The following is a 22,390-nucleotide window of genomic DNA, read 5'->3' on the forward strand; positions in this document are numbered from 1 at the left end:
AGATATAGTGAATGCAGGGTCCTGGGTTTAGTTACATTTTAAGTAAAAGCAATTTCTCCAATGCCTCAGTCTGCTGTACAAAACTGTCATTTTACCCTGTATCTGACAAGTTTATGTATGGCCATCACCCAGCCCTACACACAGTGGCGTCCCGAGGCAGGTGTGGAGGGTGCAGCATGCACCGGGTGACACCGACCGCACGTTGTGACACCGGACCCGCTCCACGAAAAGGTAAGTTGTACAGCAAGCCGACGATCGTTGGCTTTCTTTACAACTTACCTTTTCATGGAGTGGGTCCGGTGTCACCCCGTATAGGTTGCATGCCGACGATCCCCGCAGGATGGATCGGATCTGCGGATTGGGGAGCATAATGGATCGGACTCTGATCCATTATGCTTAATCCGCAGATCTGATCCGATCCATTCTACGGGGATCGTCGGAGGGGGTGTTACCAAGTGTTACTGCACCGGGTGACACCAACCCTAGGGACACCCCTGCCTACACACATAACCATATCAGACATTTATATTATATTTCACCAAACATCCGCATTTATGACTAGTACTACTGGCATTGCACAGCATCACCCAACAATATGAAATTATTGCTTTTAGTTACTTGCGTTCTTATAATGAGAAACTGAGATTTGTTAAAGTGGAGATGTAAAACCTGTTCTGTCTACTTTTGTCATTGCAAAATCCCATAGAGGATAATTAGAGGCTTCTTGGCACAAGCTTTTGTTGCCTCTTAGATACCAAGACAAAAGACTGCACTCTTTGCTGAGCTGAGCCCATTAGAGACAACAGCAACAACAATCTGGAGGTTTCCTCTCCCTTCTGTAACAGTGTGAAAAACCAGGACAGCGTCATATTTTCAAAGGACTTCATTACATTTAGGAGCTGAAGACCACTGCTGTGATTGTTGAGAAGCATCAAGACATACATAAAATGTTTATAACTGTGAAGTATGGAGGTACGTAGCTTGACAGCATTATTTCACGTGACATTGTCTGTTAATAGTATATTTAGGCTGGGTATATGTAACCAGATGTTCAGTTATGGTGAAAAATCGTAGTCCCATCTAATGAAATAAATGATCTCCAATTATCGCCAATAACTAATAAAGAGTCTTTTTGGAATGATTTGTCAGAAAAGTTTTAGCCTCCAACATATGGCCTTTCATTATTCCTCTGTGCTGGATCACCATCATGGTGTTAGCTTTACACTAATTTGTCTAAAGAGGTTTTGTTGAATTTCTTAGGAGGTTTGTATAGTGCATGATCAGCAGTCATAGGAGGAATTTAAGAAAACTGGAGCAGACAAAATTCTCAGCAACTGCTTACCAATTCTTAGATGTAATGGCTGCATTAGTTTTGTTTTCTAGGTGTGCATTCCTTTATTTTCATCTGGTGATCTAACCAGTAAGCCCGGCAGATGCAGCAGTTAGAGGGATGAGACAAGCCACTTACCGCTGACAGGAGTGCTTACAATGATCAGATTTTATTTGTTTAAGTAAAACCATTATCCAGAAAGGAACAAAACTGTTGCTGTAACGGATTATAAAGTGTTAAATGGAGTTTGGCTTCAGTTTATTAGTGTATCTAAATCCGCTAGTGTATCTAACACTCCCCTCTCCCAGAGTTACAGTGCTGCTGTCCAAAAGTGTCTCAGTGGCTCCTCTAAGGCCCCATGTACACGGGACACTTCTGAACAATGGAAACTGACTGCTGGAAACCGTAGGTTAAAAAACATCTGTTTAGCCACGATTGCATAACACGTTTATGCACATTTGCATTTAGAAGCTTTTTTTTAAAGATAAGCACCGGAGAACCTCCCAAATGCCCAGAATGCACTTAAAAGTGGTAAATTATTAACTATTTCAGACTGTTTCAGAGATATACGGAGAGTAGAAGCAGAGCCAGCAGTATGTGTTGAGATAATTAGGTGTGAGTTGCTCATTAACATTTCTTTTGTTTCCAAGGGTGGGAAGGTGTCTGATGGAGTGAGTCATTAAGGTCACCTGGTAGGGGGTCTTCATGAGGAATTTGAGGTGTGAATGGGCATTAACATATCTTTTGTTTCCAAGGGTGGGAGAGGTCTGAGGTGTGAATAGGACAGTACAGTGTGTGACAAGCTTGGTAGGAACATCCTGTGTGCAGTGTTTTGTCCATCTGAGTACCTTGAAATTGCTATGCATGCATTTTTCATGATGAAATAAGGCTCTGGACAGCATCGGGAACTGGAAGAGTTAAAAAAATTTTCAAACGCAAACGCTTATAAACGTGATTTACCACGTTTACAAGCGTTTTGCGTTTGAAATGCTGATAAAATCGACTGCTGAATGCAAGTTTTCTGCGTTCAAAAAAACAACTGTAAACTCAAATGCCTGTAAACGACTGTAAAGGAAGATGTGTATATGGACACATAGGAACATGAGTTTATGAGCTGAAGTGTACATGAGCCCTAAGGCACTAATACAGGAAGTGTGTTACTGGCCAGATCACCAGGTGAAAAGAGAGGGGGGAAAACGCCTAAAAAAAGAAAAGTAATGTAACCACCACATCTAATGAACGGTAAGCTGCATAATATAACGTTTGGTTTTGGATTTAATTCTGCTTTCACCTTATTCAGTTGAGCTTTAAAAATGAAAGCTAGAAGCTGATTGGTTGTTATGCACCATTGCTCCAGATTTTGTCTGCTCTGTTATTAGTAAATGTCCACCATAGTGTACAAACAATAGCCTATTTGTGTAAAAAAAAACACATAAACACAAATTTAGTAGCACAATCTCCTGGAAAGTTCTGTGAATCTTTGATCACCCCATTGCTAACTCAGAGAGTGATGTGCCTAGAAATACGACTCTTTCCCATCCCAACATACTGTGCACACTTGAGGGCCAAGCCTTTACTGGCAGTTTTTGTTTACAAGTAAAAATCTGTATTTTTTGCTAGAAAATTACTTAGAACCCCCCCAAACATGATATCTTTTCTTTTTTTTAGCAGAGACCTTAAGATAATAAAACGACGACCATTGCAGTTTTTTATGCCAAACGGTATTTGCACAGCGATTTTTCAAATGCAATTTAAAAAAAATATACCCTTTAATGAATGAGAAAAACAAAACACAATATATAACCCAATTCTTTTGTAAAATATGAAAGATGTTGTTACGCTGAGTAAATAGATACCTAACATGTCATGCTTTACAATTTCACACTCTCGTGGAATGGCGACAAACTGTGATACTTAAAAGTCTCCATAGGCGACGCTTTAAAAATGTTTACAGTTTACCTGTTTAACGTTACAGAGGAGGTCCAGCACTAGAATTATTGCTCTCGCTCTACTGTTCAGGGTGATACCTCACATGTGTGGTGCAAACACCTTTTAGATATGCGTGTGTGTCTTACCTAAGCGTTTGCTTCTGCATGCAAGCACAGAGGGACGGAGTTGCTTTTATTTTTTTCTAATTTATTTTATTTTTTTTTTATATTTTTACGCTGTCCTTTTATTTTTTTTTTATCACTTTTATTCCTATTACAAGGAATGTAAACATCCCTTGTAATAGAAATAATGGATGACGGCTCCCCTTTATAGAGAGATCTGGGGTCTATAAGAAGTGACGTCGTGACGTCACCCTGGTGCTCCAAGATCATAGAGGTGATCAGAGATGATCTGGTCTCTGATGACCTCTATGGCCGGCCAGCAATTAATCATTTCTTGGACTCGCTGGTAAAAGCGGTATGCCCTAGAAACACCGGCAAGCGGCAGGAGGGGGGGGGGGGACCGCTTTCATGTGATAGACATACGCTTGGACCACTTAGACAATCGTCGGCTTAAAAAAAAGATACTGGGATTATGGCTGCAGCCATAACCCTGGTAAACTAGTTGCAAACCCCTGACCTGATTGGCCCTGTGCTGATCACATTTACTCTCCCAAGAAAAAAAAAACCTCTCTAGCAATACACACCAAACTGAGCATGTGCAGTGTGACTCCACACGATATGTTCAGGAGATAAGAGCGGGACACTGGAAGAAGGGGAGGATGAGAGAAGTCAGGATCAAACAGCATTTTTGCAAAAGACTAATTTTACTATTGTGGGTTTAGTAACACTTTATTCATGTCTTACCCATAGACCTGATCTGCTAATATGCAAATAGATTGCCTGCCTGACCAGTATTGAGACATGCAGCATGCTTCTCCCTTTTTCTCTTGGCATCATTTAGACTGCAAGTGAAGGAAGAGTTCAGGATATTGCAAAGAATATCTATCTACCTAGCTATCTATCTATCTATCTATCTATCTATCTATCTATCTATCTATCTATCTATCTATCTATCTATCTATCTATCTATCTATCTATCTATCTCTCCACATTGATCAGCATTTTTTACATGAGCAGTAGTTAATTTGATAATCATTTGTCACTGGGAGGCACTCTGCAGGTCTGTGCCTTTAAAGTACTAAAACCACTGGAAGAGTGTGGGAGCTAGGCAACTAACCTTTTCAAAGAAGAGATTAAAGCTGACGTTTAATCTGCATATATTTTGCTTTTCTTGGTCACCCTCCCCACCCTTATCAACATGCTAATTACATATTTAACCACTTGCCCTCCTGAGGATTTACCCCCCTTCCTGACCAGGCCATTTTTTGCTTTACGGCGCTGCATTACTTTAACTGACAATTGCGTGTTCATGCAACGCTGCACCCAAATAAAATTTACGCCTTTTTTTCCCACAAATTGAGCTTTCTTTCTTTGGTATTTGATCGCCTGTGTGTTTTTATTTTTTGCGCTATAAAAAGAAAAAGACTGACAATTATGAGAAAAAAACAATATGTTGGACTTTTTGCTATTAAACATGTCCAGTAAAAAAATAAAAAAAATCTAATTTCGTCATAAATTTACACCAAAATATATTCTGCTACACGTCTTTGCTAAAAAAAAATCCCAATACGTGTAAATTAATTGGTTTGTGTGAAAGCTATAGCGTTTGCAAATGGCGGTTTAGATACTGGGATTTTAGTTTTTTTCTCTACTAGTAATGGCGGCAATCAGTGACTTTTAGCGGGACTGCGGCAGACATTCTGACACTGGGGGGAACTAACTTGATGTCACTGACATCCCCAGTGACACCACTACAGTGATCAGTGCTAAAAAAAAAAGCACTGACACTGTACTAATGACACTAGGCAGGAAGGGGTTAACATGAGAAGTGATCAAAGGGTTACCTATATGTAGGGAGTGTTTTACTAGGAGGCGGGGTGCTTCACTGTAAGCACACTGATTGGGATGGCTGTGCTGTGCACAGCCATCCCAAGCAGTGTGCCCGAGCTGACAGGGAGGAAGACTGACCCGGTGATTGACAGCCGCAGGTAGGGCGTGCACGCAGCTCGCGCGCGCCCCCTACCCAGAAATGCAAAATGTATGTATATATACGTGAGTTTGCGCACCCGTGCCACCCTGTAGCAGTATTTCTGCTATAGGGCAGTCAGGAAGCAGTTAAATAAAACCTTTCCATTTCCATTACATTCATAACATACCTTATGTTCACTTCTATTATATACCATATTTTGTGCTTTTCAATGCAATGTAGGCAGATGACGTCTGATAGGAGGGCCTGGCAGAGTGCTTTACATGGCTTCCTAAAAACAACACAGCACCCTGTCTAGGGTATATATGTACAGTTTTTTTTTTGTTCAACCAGCAGGTTGATGCGGGGCTATCTCTCCCACTGTGTCTTTATATTCTGAGGTAGGGACAACCCTCTCCCACCATCATCATCACAATACACAGATCAGCACTTGCAGCTTTTGGCTACGTACATTGTCATTAGACTGGCTTCTGTTGATCAGACAGCAGTACACGCAGACTGAAATTTGTCCAGTTCAGTATGTGTGTTTATGTACGCCTGTCAAGAGCCCTCAGCCTTGTGTCAAGCAATTATGCAAATATCTTAATTTCTTGATGATCAGAAGTCAGCCTGGGGGAGTTGGTGGTCCTAGACAGTCTGCATTTGCTTGTATATTGCCCTAGTTAACGCATTCATGTGACGCTGAGCCTCCAGAATTGAAAAAAAAATTACATTCAATGAATGAAGCAGTGGGCCAGGCACAGTAGGACAGGAGACGTTTACATATCATTTATACTCTATTACATTCTAGTTTAGATTTGCATTATCTGTGGTTTCAGTTATACCATGTCTAATCTAATCATGGATTTTATCCTGTTTCAGCTGATCATCAGATTTTATTGAATCCTAACTGCAAGTTGGTGAATTTAGCAGAAGTCTTGAGGGAGAAATGTCAATGTGGAAGTGAAGGTAAGTTATCAACCTAAGGGCAAATATTCTGACTCCAACTGTGGTATTAGTGACTTATCCCTTGCTCAGACCAGAGCAGAGCCGGGGTCAGAAGCCAGGAGGAGTCTTAGCCAAAGCCGAGTCGGTATCCAGGAAAGCAATGAGTAGCTAAACAGGAGCTTGCTGTTGTGCAACAGACAGGACACAAATGCAATGGACAGCCACAAACAGCAAACTTATATGTGATAAGCCGCCACCTCCTGGGGGAGGAGCCGCAGAGGGCTGAAAGCATAAAGGATCCCACAATGCTTTGCAGACACCTAAGATGGATGTCAGCACATGGAGCAGCACAAGGTCTGAGGAAAGGTAGGACCTTGACAATTAGATAGTCGAACTCACCAAACACCTGTTTTCCCATCCACAAAATCTTTATTGCATGCAGTAGGTTAACAGCAGACAACAGATGCGACAGATGATTGAAAAGACAGTATTTGCAGGTCAAAACATGGTAATGTGTTTCCAAATGCGAGCAGATTGCAAGCGGCCATTTTCTTCCCTAGAAGACAGTGAAACAAAGAAGAGGAAATGCATCACTAGCTAGTGGGAGGGGACAGGATGGAAGACAGAAAAGGAAGGTGCAATAGCCAAAATATCCACAAGATGGCAGCATATTAGCATTAACCATAACTGTATTGTGTATATTTTCACACAAGTGTGACAGCACAGCAAATACAAAAAAGCTAGACATCTGAATTAAAACAATGTATAGTGATCTTGTACTTATTTTCTTTATTAACTGATATTGGTCAGGACCAACAAATGCCATGCCTAAGAATAGTGAATAGAGTTCTTTAATGCAACCAGCAAGTGGCACTCAGATCCTGTCTCCCTGCCCCTACATGGTTTTATTGTGCACAGACCAGGCTGCATTTTTGCTCTTGTACATTTTTGATACTGTCTAAAATACAAGGTTTTGTAATTGAGCCATCAATGGATAGAGTACATCAGCCACTATAATAATTCCTCCTCCCTGCCCAGCAACTGTTGATATAAGACAAAAAGCCATAAAAAACTGTGCAATACTGCAAAGCATTAAGCAGATCCTGTGTGAAAAATACAAATATGACTGCCCCCATGTACATATATAATTATAAATGACACATACTATAGGAACAAGCTTTTACCTGCTTTAACACACATCAATTTTTCAAGCAAATAGTAAAGATTCAAGAAGGGGGGGGGGACAATGTGTAACATAAAGACAAAAAAAGGGAACAAAAAGTATTTGTTGCGTGTTTTTTTATATCTAAACTATATTGCCAAAAGTATTGCAACGCCAGCCTTTACACACACATGAACTTTAATGTCATCCCAGGCTTAGTCCGTAGGGTTCAGTATTGAGTTCTTCTGGGAAGGCTGTCCACAAGGTTTAGAAGTGTGTCTATGGGAATGTTTTACCATTCTTCCAGAAGCGCATTTGTGAGGTCAGGCACTGATGTCGGACGAGAAGGCCTGGGTCGCAGTCTCTGCTCTAATTCATCCCAAAGGTGTTCTATCAGGTTTAGGTCAGGACAGTCAGGTTCCTCCACCCCAGCATGAAATTGTCCAAAATGTCTTGGTATGCTGATGCCTTAAGAGTTCCCTTCATTGGAACTAAAGGGCCGAGCCCAACCCCCGAAAAACAACCCCACACCATAATCCCCCCCCTCCACCAAACTTTACACTTGGCACAATGCAGTCAGGCAAGTACTGTTCTCCTGGCAACCACCAAACCCAGACACGTCCATTGGTTTGCCAGACAGAGATTCGTGATTAGTCACTCCAGAGAACACGTCTCCACTGCTCCAGAGTCCAGTGGCGGTGTGCTTTACACCACTATATCCGCCGCTTTGCATTCCACTTGGTAATGTAAGGCTTGGATACAGCTGCTCGGCCATGGAAACCCATTCCATGAAGCTCTCTACACACTGTTGTTGTGCTAATCTGAAGGCCACAAGACGTTTGGAGGTCTTTAGCTATTGACTCTGCAGACAGTTGGTGACTTCTGCGCACTGTGCCCTTCAGCATGCGCTGACCCCGCTCTGTCATTTTACATGGCCTACCACTTGGTGGCTGAGTTGTTGTTGTTTCCAGTTGCTTCCACTTTGTTATAATACCACTAACAGTTGACCGCTTCACCGTTAAGCACCAGGACCCCCCTTCCCCCACAGAGTACTGGAACCCCTCATCTCCCCTAACTGAGCACCAGTGCCCCCTTTTGTCCCCCCACTGAGCACCAGTACCACCATATTCTCCCACTGAGCAGTAGTGCCCCCATCTCCCCCATTGAGCACCAGTGCCCCCCAGCTCCCCCTTCAACTGAGCACCAGTGCCCCCCACTGACTGGCAGTGCCCCCAATCTGCACCCACTAAGCACCCGACAGGACCCCCATCTCCCTCCACTATGCACCAGGACCACCCAACTCCACCCCACTAAGCACTAAGACCCCCCCATCTCCCCCCTATCTGCCCAGGCTTAGCACCAGTACCCCCCCATATCCTCCCACTGAGTACCAGTGCCCCCCTAGTTCCTACAATGAACACCAGTGCTCCCTTGTCTCCCCACCGAGCACTAGTGTCCTCCTTTAGGACTGGTCACTCACTGTGTACATTCCCAAGTATAGGATAGTAAACTTTGTTTATTGTGCTTTAGTTTATAAATGAACAGGAAAGAGTACTTCCCATTCATTCACTGTCCAGTTCAGCTGAGGATGCAGATAAAGGGACTGGGGAATCCGTCATTTGTCTTTTTCTCTGTCTCAACAGTGAGAAATCAGGGGTCTGTTTATACCCCTGATATTTTGCCAAAGCACCCAAACAGGGCTCCTAAAAATAAAAAAAAAATAATAAAAATAAAAAGCTATTGACCTCCTTTGGTGTGGGAATGGGGTGCTGAACTAAGTCTTTGCCACTGGTGAAAGAATGTGTTCCTTTCTTCACTTCCCCTAAATACAAGTATTTTTCTTTACTACCAATGGCTGAACGAAGCAGAATGCAGGGCAACCAGACACAATGCTGACTACAAGCAATGGTGGAAAGCAGACAAATAAGACACTGGAATTACAGTGCACAAGGAACTTGGAACATTGCTTTCTTTTATTAATCCATTTATAGACCGCCTAAATCCCTACCTAATTCCCTCTTTGTCTTACCACTTTTACCTTATAGTTTCTATAGATCTCCTGGATGAATCAGGAACATTAATAAATCTCAGTGATCTGGAGGGCTCCCAAGAAGTTGCTACTAATCATCTAAAGGAAAGGCAGTGCTATATATTGGTCAAAATAATCCGTAAGTACACACAAATATGACTTTTTTAAATCATGAAGTTTACTGTTTCACATGTTGTCTATTTCTTTTTGAGATGTGTGTATTAACTTCCTTAATGCTGTGGAAAAAAATAAATAAATAGGAATTACCTGTAAAAAAACAAAAACACAAAACATAACCCTGATGCAGAGAATTGCTTACTTTTTTGAAAAGGTCAGGTGTTAGGTATGAAATAACAGCTCTTTGCCTCTTCCTAATATGATAATAAGCTCATTAGTTTACATCAGCAATATTCTTTATCAAATAGTTTTAGTAAACAAATAATTATAATATATCTAGATTAAGACACCTATTGCTACTCTATGACAATTATGGAGTCCCAAAAAATTTCTCTAAACAACTCTCCTTTTTGAATAATAACAGATACCATATAATATTTGTCCTTAGTATTAGTTTTAGTCTCCATCCCTTCACTGCACTCCCTACAAAGTGTCTATGCAAATACCTATTTTCTTAGATCAGTATTTGCATAAGCATAGGCATACCTAAAACTCTTCTGATGAACATAGCTGAGCCTTAAAGTGGTTCTGTAGATAAGACTTTTTTAAATCTTAAAGCATTCCCTGCATTAAGGTAAAAAATGTCTCAGTAGTTGTATAACCCCAAGACCCCCACTGGCTCCTGCTGTCCATGAAATCCTGTCATTAGTGAGCTGACGGAGGGGCTGAGCAGTGCTCTGTAGGTCTGTGGACACACAGCACACAGCCTGGCTCGGGAGCATGCCCAGATGAGTGCCCCCATAGCAGCTGGCTTGCTATGGGGGCACTCGCAAAAGAGGAGGAGCAGACTGGTGGGGGACCTCAGAAGAGGGGATAAGGGGGCAATACCATTGCACTGGGTGGGTAGTATAACTTATCTATCATTTAAAGTGTTACTAAACCCACAACAGTAAAATCAGTCTGTATATGCAGCAAAGAATGCTTGTTATACTCACTGTGGAACCTAAGGGGTTAATACTCTTCATTGTGTAAAAAGGGCGTTTGATCCTTTCTTCTCTGCCCCTCCTCTTGTTGAAATGACCACCTGATACAGACTGAACCTGTGGTCACATGCACATGCTCAGATTGGTGTGTATTGCTGGAGAGGTTTTTTTCTTCTTGGGAGAGTGCATGTGATCAGCACAGGGCCAATCAGCACTGTCCAGACAGAGGTCAGGCGTTCTGCATCCTCCTAGAGCAGAAAGAAAACACCTCCTAAAAGCTGTAACCAGTGCTCTGCTGAAGTCACAAAACTGCTCTAACTGCTGATGAGAAAAGATATTTAGCAGTTTATATTTAGCAAAATAATTTCATTTCCATGTTGTGTGTACTGTGGGAGACCAGATATAGTGAATGCAGGGTCCTGGGTTTAGTAACACTTTAAGGAAAAAAATGTTTGCCTTTATAATCACTTTAAAATGAATTGTGCTGGCTCAGAGCATTAAAGTGGTTGTAAAGGCTCAAGGTTTTTATTACCTCCATGCATTCTATGCATGAAGGTAAAAAACCTTCTGTGTGCAGCACCCTCCCAGCCACCCCCCAATCCTTACCTGAGCCCCCTCTGATCCAGCGATGTTCACAATAACCTCGGCTGTATGGGGACTCTCCCTCCTCATAGGCTGAGACAGCAGCGGAAGCCCATTGGCTCCCGCTGTTCTCAATCACAGCCAGTGAGCCAGAAGGAGAGAGCAGAAGGGCAAGGCTGGGCCACAGCTCTATGTGTTTTATGGATGTAGCACCCCCCCCCCCCCTTCCAGGGCAAGCAGCTTGCCATGGGGGCACTGCTCAAGGGGAGGAGTCAGAGTGCCTGCGGGGGGACCCAAAAAGAAGAGGATTAGAGCAGCTGCACAGAGCAGGTAAGTACGACATAATTGTTATTTTATAAAAAAAACACAAAGCTTTAGTATCACTTTAAGCTGGCATCCTTCAGGCCAAAATATCTAACAGATTCCTCCATTCATGCTATGTAGGATGGGCTGCTGCCGGCTGCCAAAGAACCCAAATACAAGCTGCATCTAATTGGATGCAGTCGCTATTCAGCTGACAATGTTCCACCCAGCTCCTTAGATTTTTCAGTTGATGGATGTAGGGCAGGAGTGGGCTGACAGGAGCACCTGAAAAGCAACTTTCATCCAGGTCATCAGGTCAAACTTCAGTGTATGACCAGCTTTATATGTGGAATGTTGGATGAATGTGCCTATAGCTCACAACCTGGAAAAGACTGCGGTACTTGTCTGTTAATTCACCGGATTTATTTCTTTATATATATATATATATATATATATATATATATATATATATATATATACAAATATATAAAACTAAATATATTTTTTTTTATATGTTTTATTTCAATATATCAAAAATATATATATATTTCTTTATATATATATTTATATATATATATATATATATATATATATATATATATAAATAAATCCGGTGAATCAACAGACAAGTACCAAGACTGCTAGCCTAATCTGATTTGTGTTTGTTTGTGTGTATCATGGGCATGAAGTGACAAAGACTAACTTGGTAGCAGATACCCTATGGTGCCTTTTATAAGTGCAGATCATATTTTGTGCCCATGTCTGTAGTAACAGGTTTTCTGTTGCTGTCTGCAATTAATTCTGTGAATTGTAGGAGAAGGAGCAGAGCAAGCCCGCTATGAATCCATGTTGGAGAACCTTTCGAAACGTCATCCAGAGTTAGCAGGTGAGAACAAATCAAATAGACAATCATTTATCGAAAACTTTTGGTATGCATTTCAAATTGTTATAACATACGGAAGGATGGAGAGAACAGTAAGTTATAGACCATACTGTATATATGTGTATATATGTCATAACATATTTGTGATGAAAGTGCATATACTATACACAATACAGAGTCCTGTGAAAATAGTCATGTGTAGCTGTAGTCACTGGAGTTTAAATCAGCAAACAATAATGATGTCTTATATTTAACAAAAATATCCAGTAAAGGAACAAAGTCACAGCAATCACAACCATTGTTGGGCTTAGCATCATCTATTGTCCCCACACCATATACATTAAAGGGGTTTGATTTATTTCTATAAAATTCGGAATCCCGTTTTACAAAAATACCCATTAAAGGCATGCAAAGAATTTATTAGAATACAAGGTGTTCTGTTTCCCGCCCCCATTTCTTTTTAGCTAAATGGGATGGAGGGGGGCAGTGTACTTTGGGGGTGGGAAGGTTGATTAGCAACATATATATATAAAGAATAAGGTAAGTGAGCGCAAACTAGCAGGATAAGCAGCTAACATACAGGGTAATCCTCAGTACCTTAAACGTAAAATATATCAAACATGGGGTATGCAGCGCTAGAAGTAAATATCAAACCAAGAAGGTGTCACCATATACAGTGACAATAATATCGGACATGGATTGTTCATATGATATATCGAGAAGACAAATGGATGTAATTCTATATTGTTCCAAATCCAGCTCGATAGAATGGAAAAATAGTGCGGTTATGCGCTTACCACAAATACATACAATATAGACATTGTATGTAAATCCTCAGCAACAGGACATCATGGTCTGGTCAGCAGCATGAGCAGCATGTGGTCACATCAGGACATCAGGGTCCAGTCAGCAGCATGAGTAGTATCCGGTTACCAAAGCGGGTATTCAGGGGTCCTTTCAGACTCACCAGTAGGTCCAATGCTGTCCAGGCATCCAATGAATCCTTATTCCAGATCACCACCTTGCAAAGCTCATTAAAAACGAGCCAGGAGGCAAGAAGGTATCAATGGTGAAATACGTTTATTCAGAGTAAAAATAAGCAAAATAAAAGGAAGGAACTCACATCAGCATAAACCGATAAATCCAGGTCTCACACATAGGTTCCCTGGTGGCTAGTGGTTCCATCAGCATAAAGGACATACATCCAGGTCTGTTTTAAAAGTCCCTGGTGGCTAGTGGTCTCATCAATAGAACAATATATAACCAGATTCTCAGCCACCCAGGTCTGGTGTAAAGATTCCCCTGGTGGTTAGTGGTTCCCTGGTGGTGTAGGCGTCAATTGGGTGGATCCCCTAACATGTTTCGAGCGAACGCTCGTTTTCAAAGGCGTTCGCTCGAAACATCAGCTTCCATGATTTTTTTTTTTTTAATTTTGTCAAAGCTTACCCACTTGCCTTCCAGAGGATTTACCCACCCCCCCTCCCTTCTGACCAGGCCATTTTTTGCAATATACCGCTGCATTACTGTAACTGACAATTGCGCAGTCAAGCAATGCTGCACCCAAATGAAATTTATGTCCTTTTTTTCCCCACAAATAGAGCTTTCTTTGATTACCTCTGCGTTTCTATTTATTTTGCTATAAACAAAAAAAGACCAACAAGTTTGAAAAAAAAAACCAATATTTTTGACTTTTTGCTATAAAACATCCAGTAAACAAATTTAAAAAATCAAATTTCGCCCTAAATTTAGGCCAAAATGTATTTTGCTACATCTTTGTTAAAAAAAAATCCCAATACATGTAAAATAATTGGTTTAGGTGAAAGTTATAGCATCTACAAATTTTTTTTTTAATACTAGTAATAGCGGCGAACAGCGACTTATAGCGGGACTGTGAACCTGCGGCAGGCATTCTGACACTGGGGGGAACTGACTGCCACTGACTTCCCAATGACACTAATACAGTGATCAGTGCTAAAAAAAATTACACTGGGCAGGAAGGAGTTAACATGATACTGCTGGCAGGAGAGAGACCTGTGTTGTTTATACACAGGTCTCTCCCCTGTCAATGTTCCTCAGTGATCACCGGGTGCCAGCGGGGAATCTCCAGCCGGGACCCGTTGACTGACCATTATAACCGCCAATGGCGGCGCGCGTGCCCCCTACCCAGAAATGCAAAATCACTTATATATACTGTATGTGATTTTGTGCAGCACTGCCGTCCTGTAGCAGTAGTTCTGCTATAGGGTGGTAGGGAAGAGGTTAATTGAACACGCTGAAGTTAGAAGCTGGTTGGCTACCATGCACAGCTGCACCAGATTTTGCACTTTCTAGTTTTAGTAAATCATCCCAAACTGTGTATCATAGGTATTTCTTGAAATTCAAAATAGTTACAGCAGAAACTGAGAATGGTACGATTTTTTTCCCATAAATCATGTAGTGGCAGATATTGTTGTGTGTGTAAGGATTAAACTGCGTGATTAGCTGACCCCCAGTGATGACCACGCTCAGTCTGCTGGCACTTAGATTGTTGTCTTGTGGCCTAGAAAATATCTGTGCATGGTGAGGATGAGAGTGCCATCATCGCATACTGATGCCTGCAATAGATTTTGGGACTGCTGCCATAAAATCTAATTTTGGATGGATCCCACACCTTTGCAGTAATATGCTACACATACCTTATACATCACGGTCAGGAAACAGTCAGATTTTCCTTGTTTAAATGTATTTGTACAGAAAAGCACAAGCAGTGGTAGTGCACTAGAATGGAATTTAGATAACTCTTAATAGAGTCAGGACCTGTATATCCTGCATAAAGATCTGGGAATAATGGTGTGTTGTACTTTGGGATACCACAGCTTAAATACTGCTCTTGTTTTAAAGGTAACTTCACTATACACTGTTTGAATTTAAGCTAAATACAGTGTAACCCCAATGTAATTTTTGGAAATAATAATAGCTTTTTTTTTTCTTACAGAAAGGGCTGTTTTCTTACCTCTAACAGTCATTCACATATGGGGAAGTTCAAATAGGACAGGCAACAAACTATTGTATGGTTTAGCACAGCGGTCTCCAAACTGCGGCCCTTTGCCTGCCTCTATTCGGCCCTCGGTGTACTATTCCTCCCACTGTCACCAACAAGGAGGCACCATTTCTTCCATTGGCACCAACTATGGGGCATTTTTCCTTCCACTGACACCAATGATGGGGCACAATACCTCCCACTGATATAAACCATTAGGTACTATTCCTCCAACTAATTCCAAGGTTGGGGCACTAGTCCTCCAAATAATACCATGGGCAGTATTCCTTTTTTGATACCAATGATGGGGCACTATTCCTTCCTCTGATACCAATGATGGGGTACTATTCGTCCCACTGACACCAATGATGGGGCACTATTCCTCCCACTGACACCAATGATGGGGCACTATTCTTCGCACTGGCACCAATGATGGGGCACTATTCATCCCACTGGCACCAATGATGGTGCACTAGTTGAGCAACAATGAGTCGACCCACAAAACAGGAATGGTTTTACAGGTGGAGGCCACTGCCATTTTTTTTCCTACTCATCTTATCTGACTGTTTTTCACTAGTTTTTTATTTGGCTAGGGTCAGTGTCACTACTGGTAGCATGAGGCGATACCTGGACCCTACAGAGGTGGAACAGGCAGTCCAGCTCCTCCAGGATTGCACATCAATACGTGCCATTTCCAGAAGGTTTGCTGTGTCTCCCAGCACAGTCTCAAGAGCATGGAGGAGATTCCAGGAGACAGGCAGTTACTCTAGGTGAGCTGGACAGGGCCGTAGAAGGTCCTTAAGCCATCAGCAGGACTGGTATCTGCTCCTTTGTACAAGGAGGAACAGGATGAGCACTGCCAGAACCCTACAAAATGACCTCCAGCAGGCCACTGCTGTAAAATGTCTGACCAAACAATCAGAAACAGACTTCATGAGGGTGGCCTGAGGGCCCTCTAGTGGGCTCTGTTCTCATTGTCCGGCACCATAGAGCTCAATTGCCATTTACCATTGAACACCAGAATTGGCAGGTCCACCCTTTGCTTTTCACAGATGAGAGCAGGTTCACCCTGAGCACATGTGACAGACGTGAAAGGGTCTGGGGAAGCCGTGGAGAATGTTATGCTGCCTGTAACATCATTCAGCATGACCATTTTGGTGGTGGATCAGTGATGGTCTGGAGAGGAATATCCATGGAGGGATGCACAGACCTCTACAGGCTAGACAATGGCACCCTGACTGCCATTATGTATCGGGATGAAACCCATTGTCAGACCCTACGCTGGTGCAGTGGGTCCTGGGTTCCTCCTGGTGCACGACAATGCCCAGCCTCATGTGCTGAGAGTATGCAGTCAGTTCCTGGAGGATGAAGGAATTGATACCATTGAATGGCCCCCATGCTCGCCTGACCTAAATCTAATAGAACACCTCTGGGATATCATGTTTTGGTCCAGATTGCACCTCAGACTGTCCAGGAGCTCAGTGATGCCCTGGTCCAGACCTGGGAAGAAGTAGCCCAGGACACCATCCGTCGTCTCATTAGGAGCATGCCCCGAAATTGTCAGGCATGCATACAAGCACGTGGGGGCCATACAAACTACTAACTACCATTTTGAGTTGCTGCAATGAAATTTCAGCAAATGGACTAGCCTGATGCATCATTTTTTCACTTTCATTGTCAGGGTGTCTTTGAATTCAGTCCTCTGTATGTTGATAATTTTCATTTCCATCAAATGATGGGGCATCCTTACGTTCCTAACACATTACCCAATCCATATCAGTATAGATATCCAGCGTGATATTTTTTACCCACTGAGATCTGATGTGTTTTCAAAGAGTTCCTTTAATTTCTTTGAGCAGTGTGTGTGTGTGTATATATATATATATACACACACATATAGTGATATTTCCTATGTGTCCAGACATTAGGGGCACCCTGTAGAGTATTAATATAAATATAGTATATAGAGTAAGGCCCCCATATTAACGTATTCACATATCTCTTAGGTGGAAATTGGGTTCCTGCTGTTGATTTTAAATGCGGGAATTACACACATCTCTGTGTGTAACACATAGGGAAGCCCATTCACTAAAATGGGCTGCCCTATGCGTGTTTGTCACTCCAAAGAAGCTCAGAGACCAAATTTTGGCCCTTATCCAGGCATGTTTTTACATGTTTGTTTTGTCACAATTCTTACACGATGATCACAGCAAAGTTGTAGCATGTTTGATGATCGCTGCAAAGTTGCACCAAAATTGTACCAACACCGCAAGCATGTTTTGCTGCGATTCCTAATTGTCCAAATGTGAATGGAGCCTAATAAAGTAGTAAGTATGTGCAAGAGTAAAAAGAAAAACCCAGTACATTACATTTCTGCAATACTTGACCTTTTACCCAATGTTAAAAAAGTAAAGATCCTCCTGCGCTCTTATGTAAACAGATAAAAATATGAATATATATAGATATTTAAGAAGCAGCTAACATCCTATCTTATACCATAAGGTCTAAATCATATAATGATGCAGCGCTATTGTAGAAAAATAAACAATCATGAGTGATAAAGTGTATAAAACAGATAAAATATAAAAAGGTCTAAGAATCAGACCTATCAGTGATCACACAGCAAAAGTGACCCCAATCCACATGGGGATATAATAAGTTGTGACCCCCAGGTACCCTGATGGGACACAATAATAGCAAACACTGATGTGAATCCCTGCTGAGGGATCAAAAGAACACATTATGTGAAACACACATCACATATTTAGTGATTTAAAAGTCCATAAATTGGTGTAGTGATCTTCCTGTTCATGCATGGTGTGGATGTCAAAACACCCTCAATGTGATCCCCAAAGGAATGGCTGCAATAGCCTCTCACCTCTACTTCATGACCCTGCAGGGCCACAAAGCAAAAAAACTTCTCTAGATCCTCAGAGTAACCACTCTATTAATCAGATGGTGCCAACAGGTAATCACTAATCACCATTCCACTGGACCGGTCTGCAGGTGGCTTAGCACTCTCATAGGTGTCATAAATCATATGCCCATAGAACAGAAAGAGAACATAATCTCCATAGTGTATTACTGTTTAATGGCATATAAAGGAAATAAGCCAGAAGTGCACTCACATAAATGTAGCTTGCATGAAGTAGAGTCCAGCATATATCAAGGTAGAATCCAAACAGCACAGTATACAGCTTGTATCAAGGTAGAATCCAATATGCAAGGTGTACTACATGAAGAAAAAGCGCTGATAGGTGTACAAAAATGGCGCCATGCCGGAAGTGCGTCACACGTAAGTGCCGTCGACGCGTTGCGTCACGTGACCTCGTGACTTCATCAGGTCCTGTTCTTGTCATATTGAAGTGTCACCTTAAGATGTACCTATCACATCACCATACATGCGCAACAGTAGCGCTCACTTTATATTTATTATTATTGTGTACTATATGTTATTACTCAGCGCTGCATATTTATAATTATATACTGTCTTATAGAGGTGCAGAGGTTTACCTTTTATATGCTGGCTGCTTATACGTTTATTGCGCTTGCAATTACCTTCATTTACATTGAAGATGTTATTGATTAATGTTCCAATTAATTAAAATGTTGTTGAAAAATGTATTGAAAATATGCATTTTGCCTATGTGTCTAGACTTTAGAGACACCCTGTACATAAAATATAATAGTAATGATAATATATTATAATGTATAGTATCCTATACTGTATACTATTATTATTCTACTACTCATACTCTTTGATTGCATATATTAGCAAAGCTGTCTAGATATTTCAGTTTAAACTGTTTTATTCTATTGTTAAAGCTGAGAGGACCATAAATGGAATTAGCTGATTTGCTTACCCAGACAATAGTTTTTTGTCCACCCTGCATTGAAATCATTTGAAGGCATGCTGGTTCTTTTTGTGCCCTCACCCACTATTGAACAGTACAGTATTTTGTGGAGTATCGGTGGCTTCTAACGTCTTGGATTTTGATAGTGAATGTATGTAATTCCAGAAATGAAGATTACCGTGTGTGTCTTTCTTTGCCAGAACGCCTACAAAAGCTGTCTAATCCTCATATAAAGGACAAATTGCGCAATCCTATCGGCAAAAAATCTCGAGTCTCCAAAGAAACTCCTTTTGCTTCTCCTACAAAACCAAGAGCTGCTTCACAGCAGAAGAGCCGGCCAGCCTGAAGAGCTGGTGTACATTTTGGGGACTATCCACAGATCTACAGTCTTTAGGGAAGCTATACAGCTTAGACAAATACAATTTAAGAATATGGTTTTGTCAATATGTTTATTTACGTGCATTTATAATGTCTTTTACTAGGGAAGCCACATGAGATCAAACTTCTCTACTGTATGTCTTTTTGCCAGCATTTTACAATACTTTTTGTTCCTACGTAGTGCTACCTTTTATCTTCAAGTTTCCCACCACCATCAAAATGAGATCCAAAAAAAACGAATCTTATGACTAAGAAAGGTGTATATGAATGACAAATTGAAATGGTTATTATTCATTTACCTAAACATCTCTAAATCCACAAATTTCACCTTTGTTATTTAACTTCATCATTAGTGGAAGGACCTAGGCGTCTTTGGTGACCCCCCTCCCTGTAAATCTACAATGGACAACCCCGTATAAAAAGCTAAGGGTTGTCGCCATACAATAGAAGCATCCCAATAGGAGAACTGACTAGGACAAGTAAAATTGATTAGGCCCATGAGACTTTGTTTACAGAGTATTAACATACACAGTGCAATTAATCCTGATGTTATACACCCATATAATGTCTCAAAACATTTTGAAAGGTACATAAAGTTATCTGACCTTCGGTGCAGAAAGGCCAGCTTTGGGACCCTAAAGGTGACAAACTTAAAATATACACAATACAGAAACCTATCTTTAGATATGATGTTGATTTATTTATATTTGACTAAAATGGTAATATTCCTAATATTATTTGCATTTTAGCAGTTTACCTACAACCATACAGTGTATTGTATTCTTGTAGATTTAAACAGCAATCTTTATTTCTGCCAATAGATGGTAGATCTGAGCTTCCATTCAAGACTTGCCTAGATTTGTTTCATGTATTATAGTATGGTATTTCTTTACTATGTTGCAATCTTTCCTTATTTGGAGCTCCATTTGTGAATGTATATATTTTGAGGATATTTACTGTGGATGGTTTTAGTTCCTTGTATGTATATAGCATTTGATGATACTATAGTTTTGATATTATTTTAATATAGTGGAACACATTTTCATGCTGGTTATTGTTGGTATAGTAATGTCATGTTCATTATATATACTGTTAATAGGAAGCAGGGCAGTACTGATTCATTCTGGTTCTTGTGGCTTTTCTGGCAGCACACCAGAATCAGGATTAGTCTGATCCATACATGTGTGTCTTTTCCTGATAATCCTTGTACAGGCTGATTAGGGTCTGCGTAGGCTGAAATGCCCCTGTGGCCGTGTTTTACCCTTTGGATGCTAAATAAAAGTTATAGTTATACACTCCAGCACAGCACGCCAGTTCATATAGTGGACTTGATGTAGAGCTATTCACCCAGAGGTCATCACAGAGGACAAGGGGCACTCTTTACGTCTGGAGAAAAATACATTTAATCTCCAAACATGGAAAGGTTTCTTCACAGTGAGAGCTGTGAAAATGTGGAATGGACTCCCTCAAAAGTTGGTTCTGTCCAGCTCAGTGGATTGCCTTAAAAAATGCCTGGATTCTTTCTTGGATACACAGAATATAACTGGATACTAACATTTATAGGTAAAGTTGAACTCGTGGGATCAGGAAGGAATTTTTTTCCCCTGCAGGAGCAAATTGGATCATGCTTTGCTGGGGTTTTTTGCCTTCCTCTGGATCAACTTTTCTTTTTCCAGCCAGACTAACTAGGTAACTATTTTTAGCACACATACATTGGTTCCTAGTATCTAGGCCTCTAGTGAGATCTTCCATAGCACAAAGAAGAATCTTATCCTCCTCACTCTATGTCACCATGTGAGAGCTGCACTGCCGTCCAATTTGCTTTTATCTGACATTGGCTCACACCTCTCTGGTACATGTAGAGTCTTACGACTAGAGATGAGAAAACTTACCTAGGTCAGTTTAAAGTGGTTTTCGCCAAACATAACAAAAGTTTGGATGCCGAATCCAAACCCTATTGAAGTCAACAGCAGCCAAATCTGTCAGAACAATTTTCTCTATTTTTAAAGTAGAATTATAGGCAAAACTTTTTTCTTCCATTTCAGATAGATTAAGGCTAGGTTCACACCTATGCAGTTTGCGTCTGATCCATTTCTGCAGTGCTTTTTGCTTTTTTTGCCACGGTGCATTTTGTTTTCCAACTTGTTGCTAGGCAGATTAAAACGCAAAATGTATCAAAATCGCGTCAAAAATGCACTACATGCTTTTCTGCAGCGTCTCCATTGAAGTCTATAGAACCAAAACTGCAATTTTTTGCATTTAAAAAAAGTCCCGGACCCTTTCCAAAAAACGCAGCGGGTGAAAATGCGGAGATGTGAACCTGTCCCATAGGAAATCATGTTAAATGGACTGCTGTGCGTTTCTGTAAAACGTAACAGAAATAAATAGGTGTAAACCTAGACTAAAGGATTAAAATCTCTGTCATATTTTTTCGCCATCTGTGTCTGTCATTGCAGAGATTTCCCTTCACTTCCTGTCCCATAGCCAAAGCAGGAAGCAAGAAGAAATCCTTGCAAATTAAGGGAAACCATTGCGCCCCCCCCCCCCCCAGTGTATGTACGGGCAGACACCATGCTACTAAATTATCATGCGGGGTAGACAGGCAACTTCCTAATAGTGAAAGAACAGGGTGGTTCCTGTGAGCACATTTTCAGTTACTTTTGAAGCCAGACTAAAAAGGTACAATAAATAAACATGAACAGAAAGATGCTTTATTGCAGAAGAGACATTGCTATGTCCCTTCTGCAAAAAAACAAACCTACCTGCCTGTTTGCAATCTTCTTTA

The 22,390-nt window shown here is 41.1% G+C and overlaps 1 protein-coding gene across 2 annotated transcripts; it reads left to right on the forward strand.

Annotated features, from left to right (window-relative positions):
- Nucleotides 1–776: 776 nt before the first annotated feature.
- Nucleotides 777–20,905, forward strand: CUNH22orf15 (chromosome unknown C22orf15 homolog). 2 transcript variants are annotated; one of them, XM_089653192.1, is made up of 5 exons: nucleotides 777–972; nucleotides 6,230–6,316; nucleotides 9,503–9,625; nucleotides 12,286–12,357; nucleotides 19,393–20,905. In XM_089653192.1, exons 1-5 carry the CDS (start codon nucleotides 948–950, stop codon nucleotides 19,458–19,460), a joined length of 375 nt encoding a protein of 124 aa, XP_089509318.1. In that variant the 5' UTR covers nucleotides 777–947; the 3' UTR covers nucleotides 19,461–20,905. The 2 variants fall into 2 exon arrangements, with proteins under 2 accessions (XP_089509318.1, XP_089509317.1); XM_089653191.1 differs by having other exon boundaries at nucleotides 779–972; nucleotides 19,428–20,905.
- The last annotated feature ends 1,485 nt before the right edge of the window (nucleotides 20,906–22,390 follow it).

The sequence above is a fragment of the Staurois parvus genome, unplaced genomic scaffold, assembly GCF_062004578.1.
Source record: "Staurois parvus isolate SC_StPar_1 unplaced genomic scaffold, SC_StPar_1.0 ptg000704l, whole genome shotgun sequence".
In the NCBI taxonomy this organism is placed as follows: Eukaryota; Metazoa; Chordata; class Amphibia; order Anura; family Ranidae; genus Staurois; species Staurois parvus.

Coding starts and splice junctions, on each gene's coding strand:
- CUNH22orf15 (XM_089653191.1), top strand. CDS start 948: ATGTTTATAACTGTGAAGTATGGAG. Junction 973..6,229: donor TATAACTGTGAAGTATGGAG/GTACGTAGCTTG, acceptor ATCCTGTTTCAG/CTGATCATCAGATTTTATTG. Junction 12,358..19,427: donor ACGTCATCCAGAGTTAGCAG/GTGAGAACAAAT, acceptor TTTCTTTGCCAG/AACGCCTACAAAAGCTGTCT.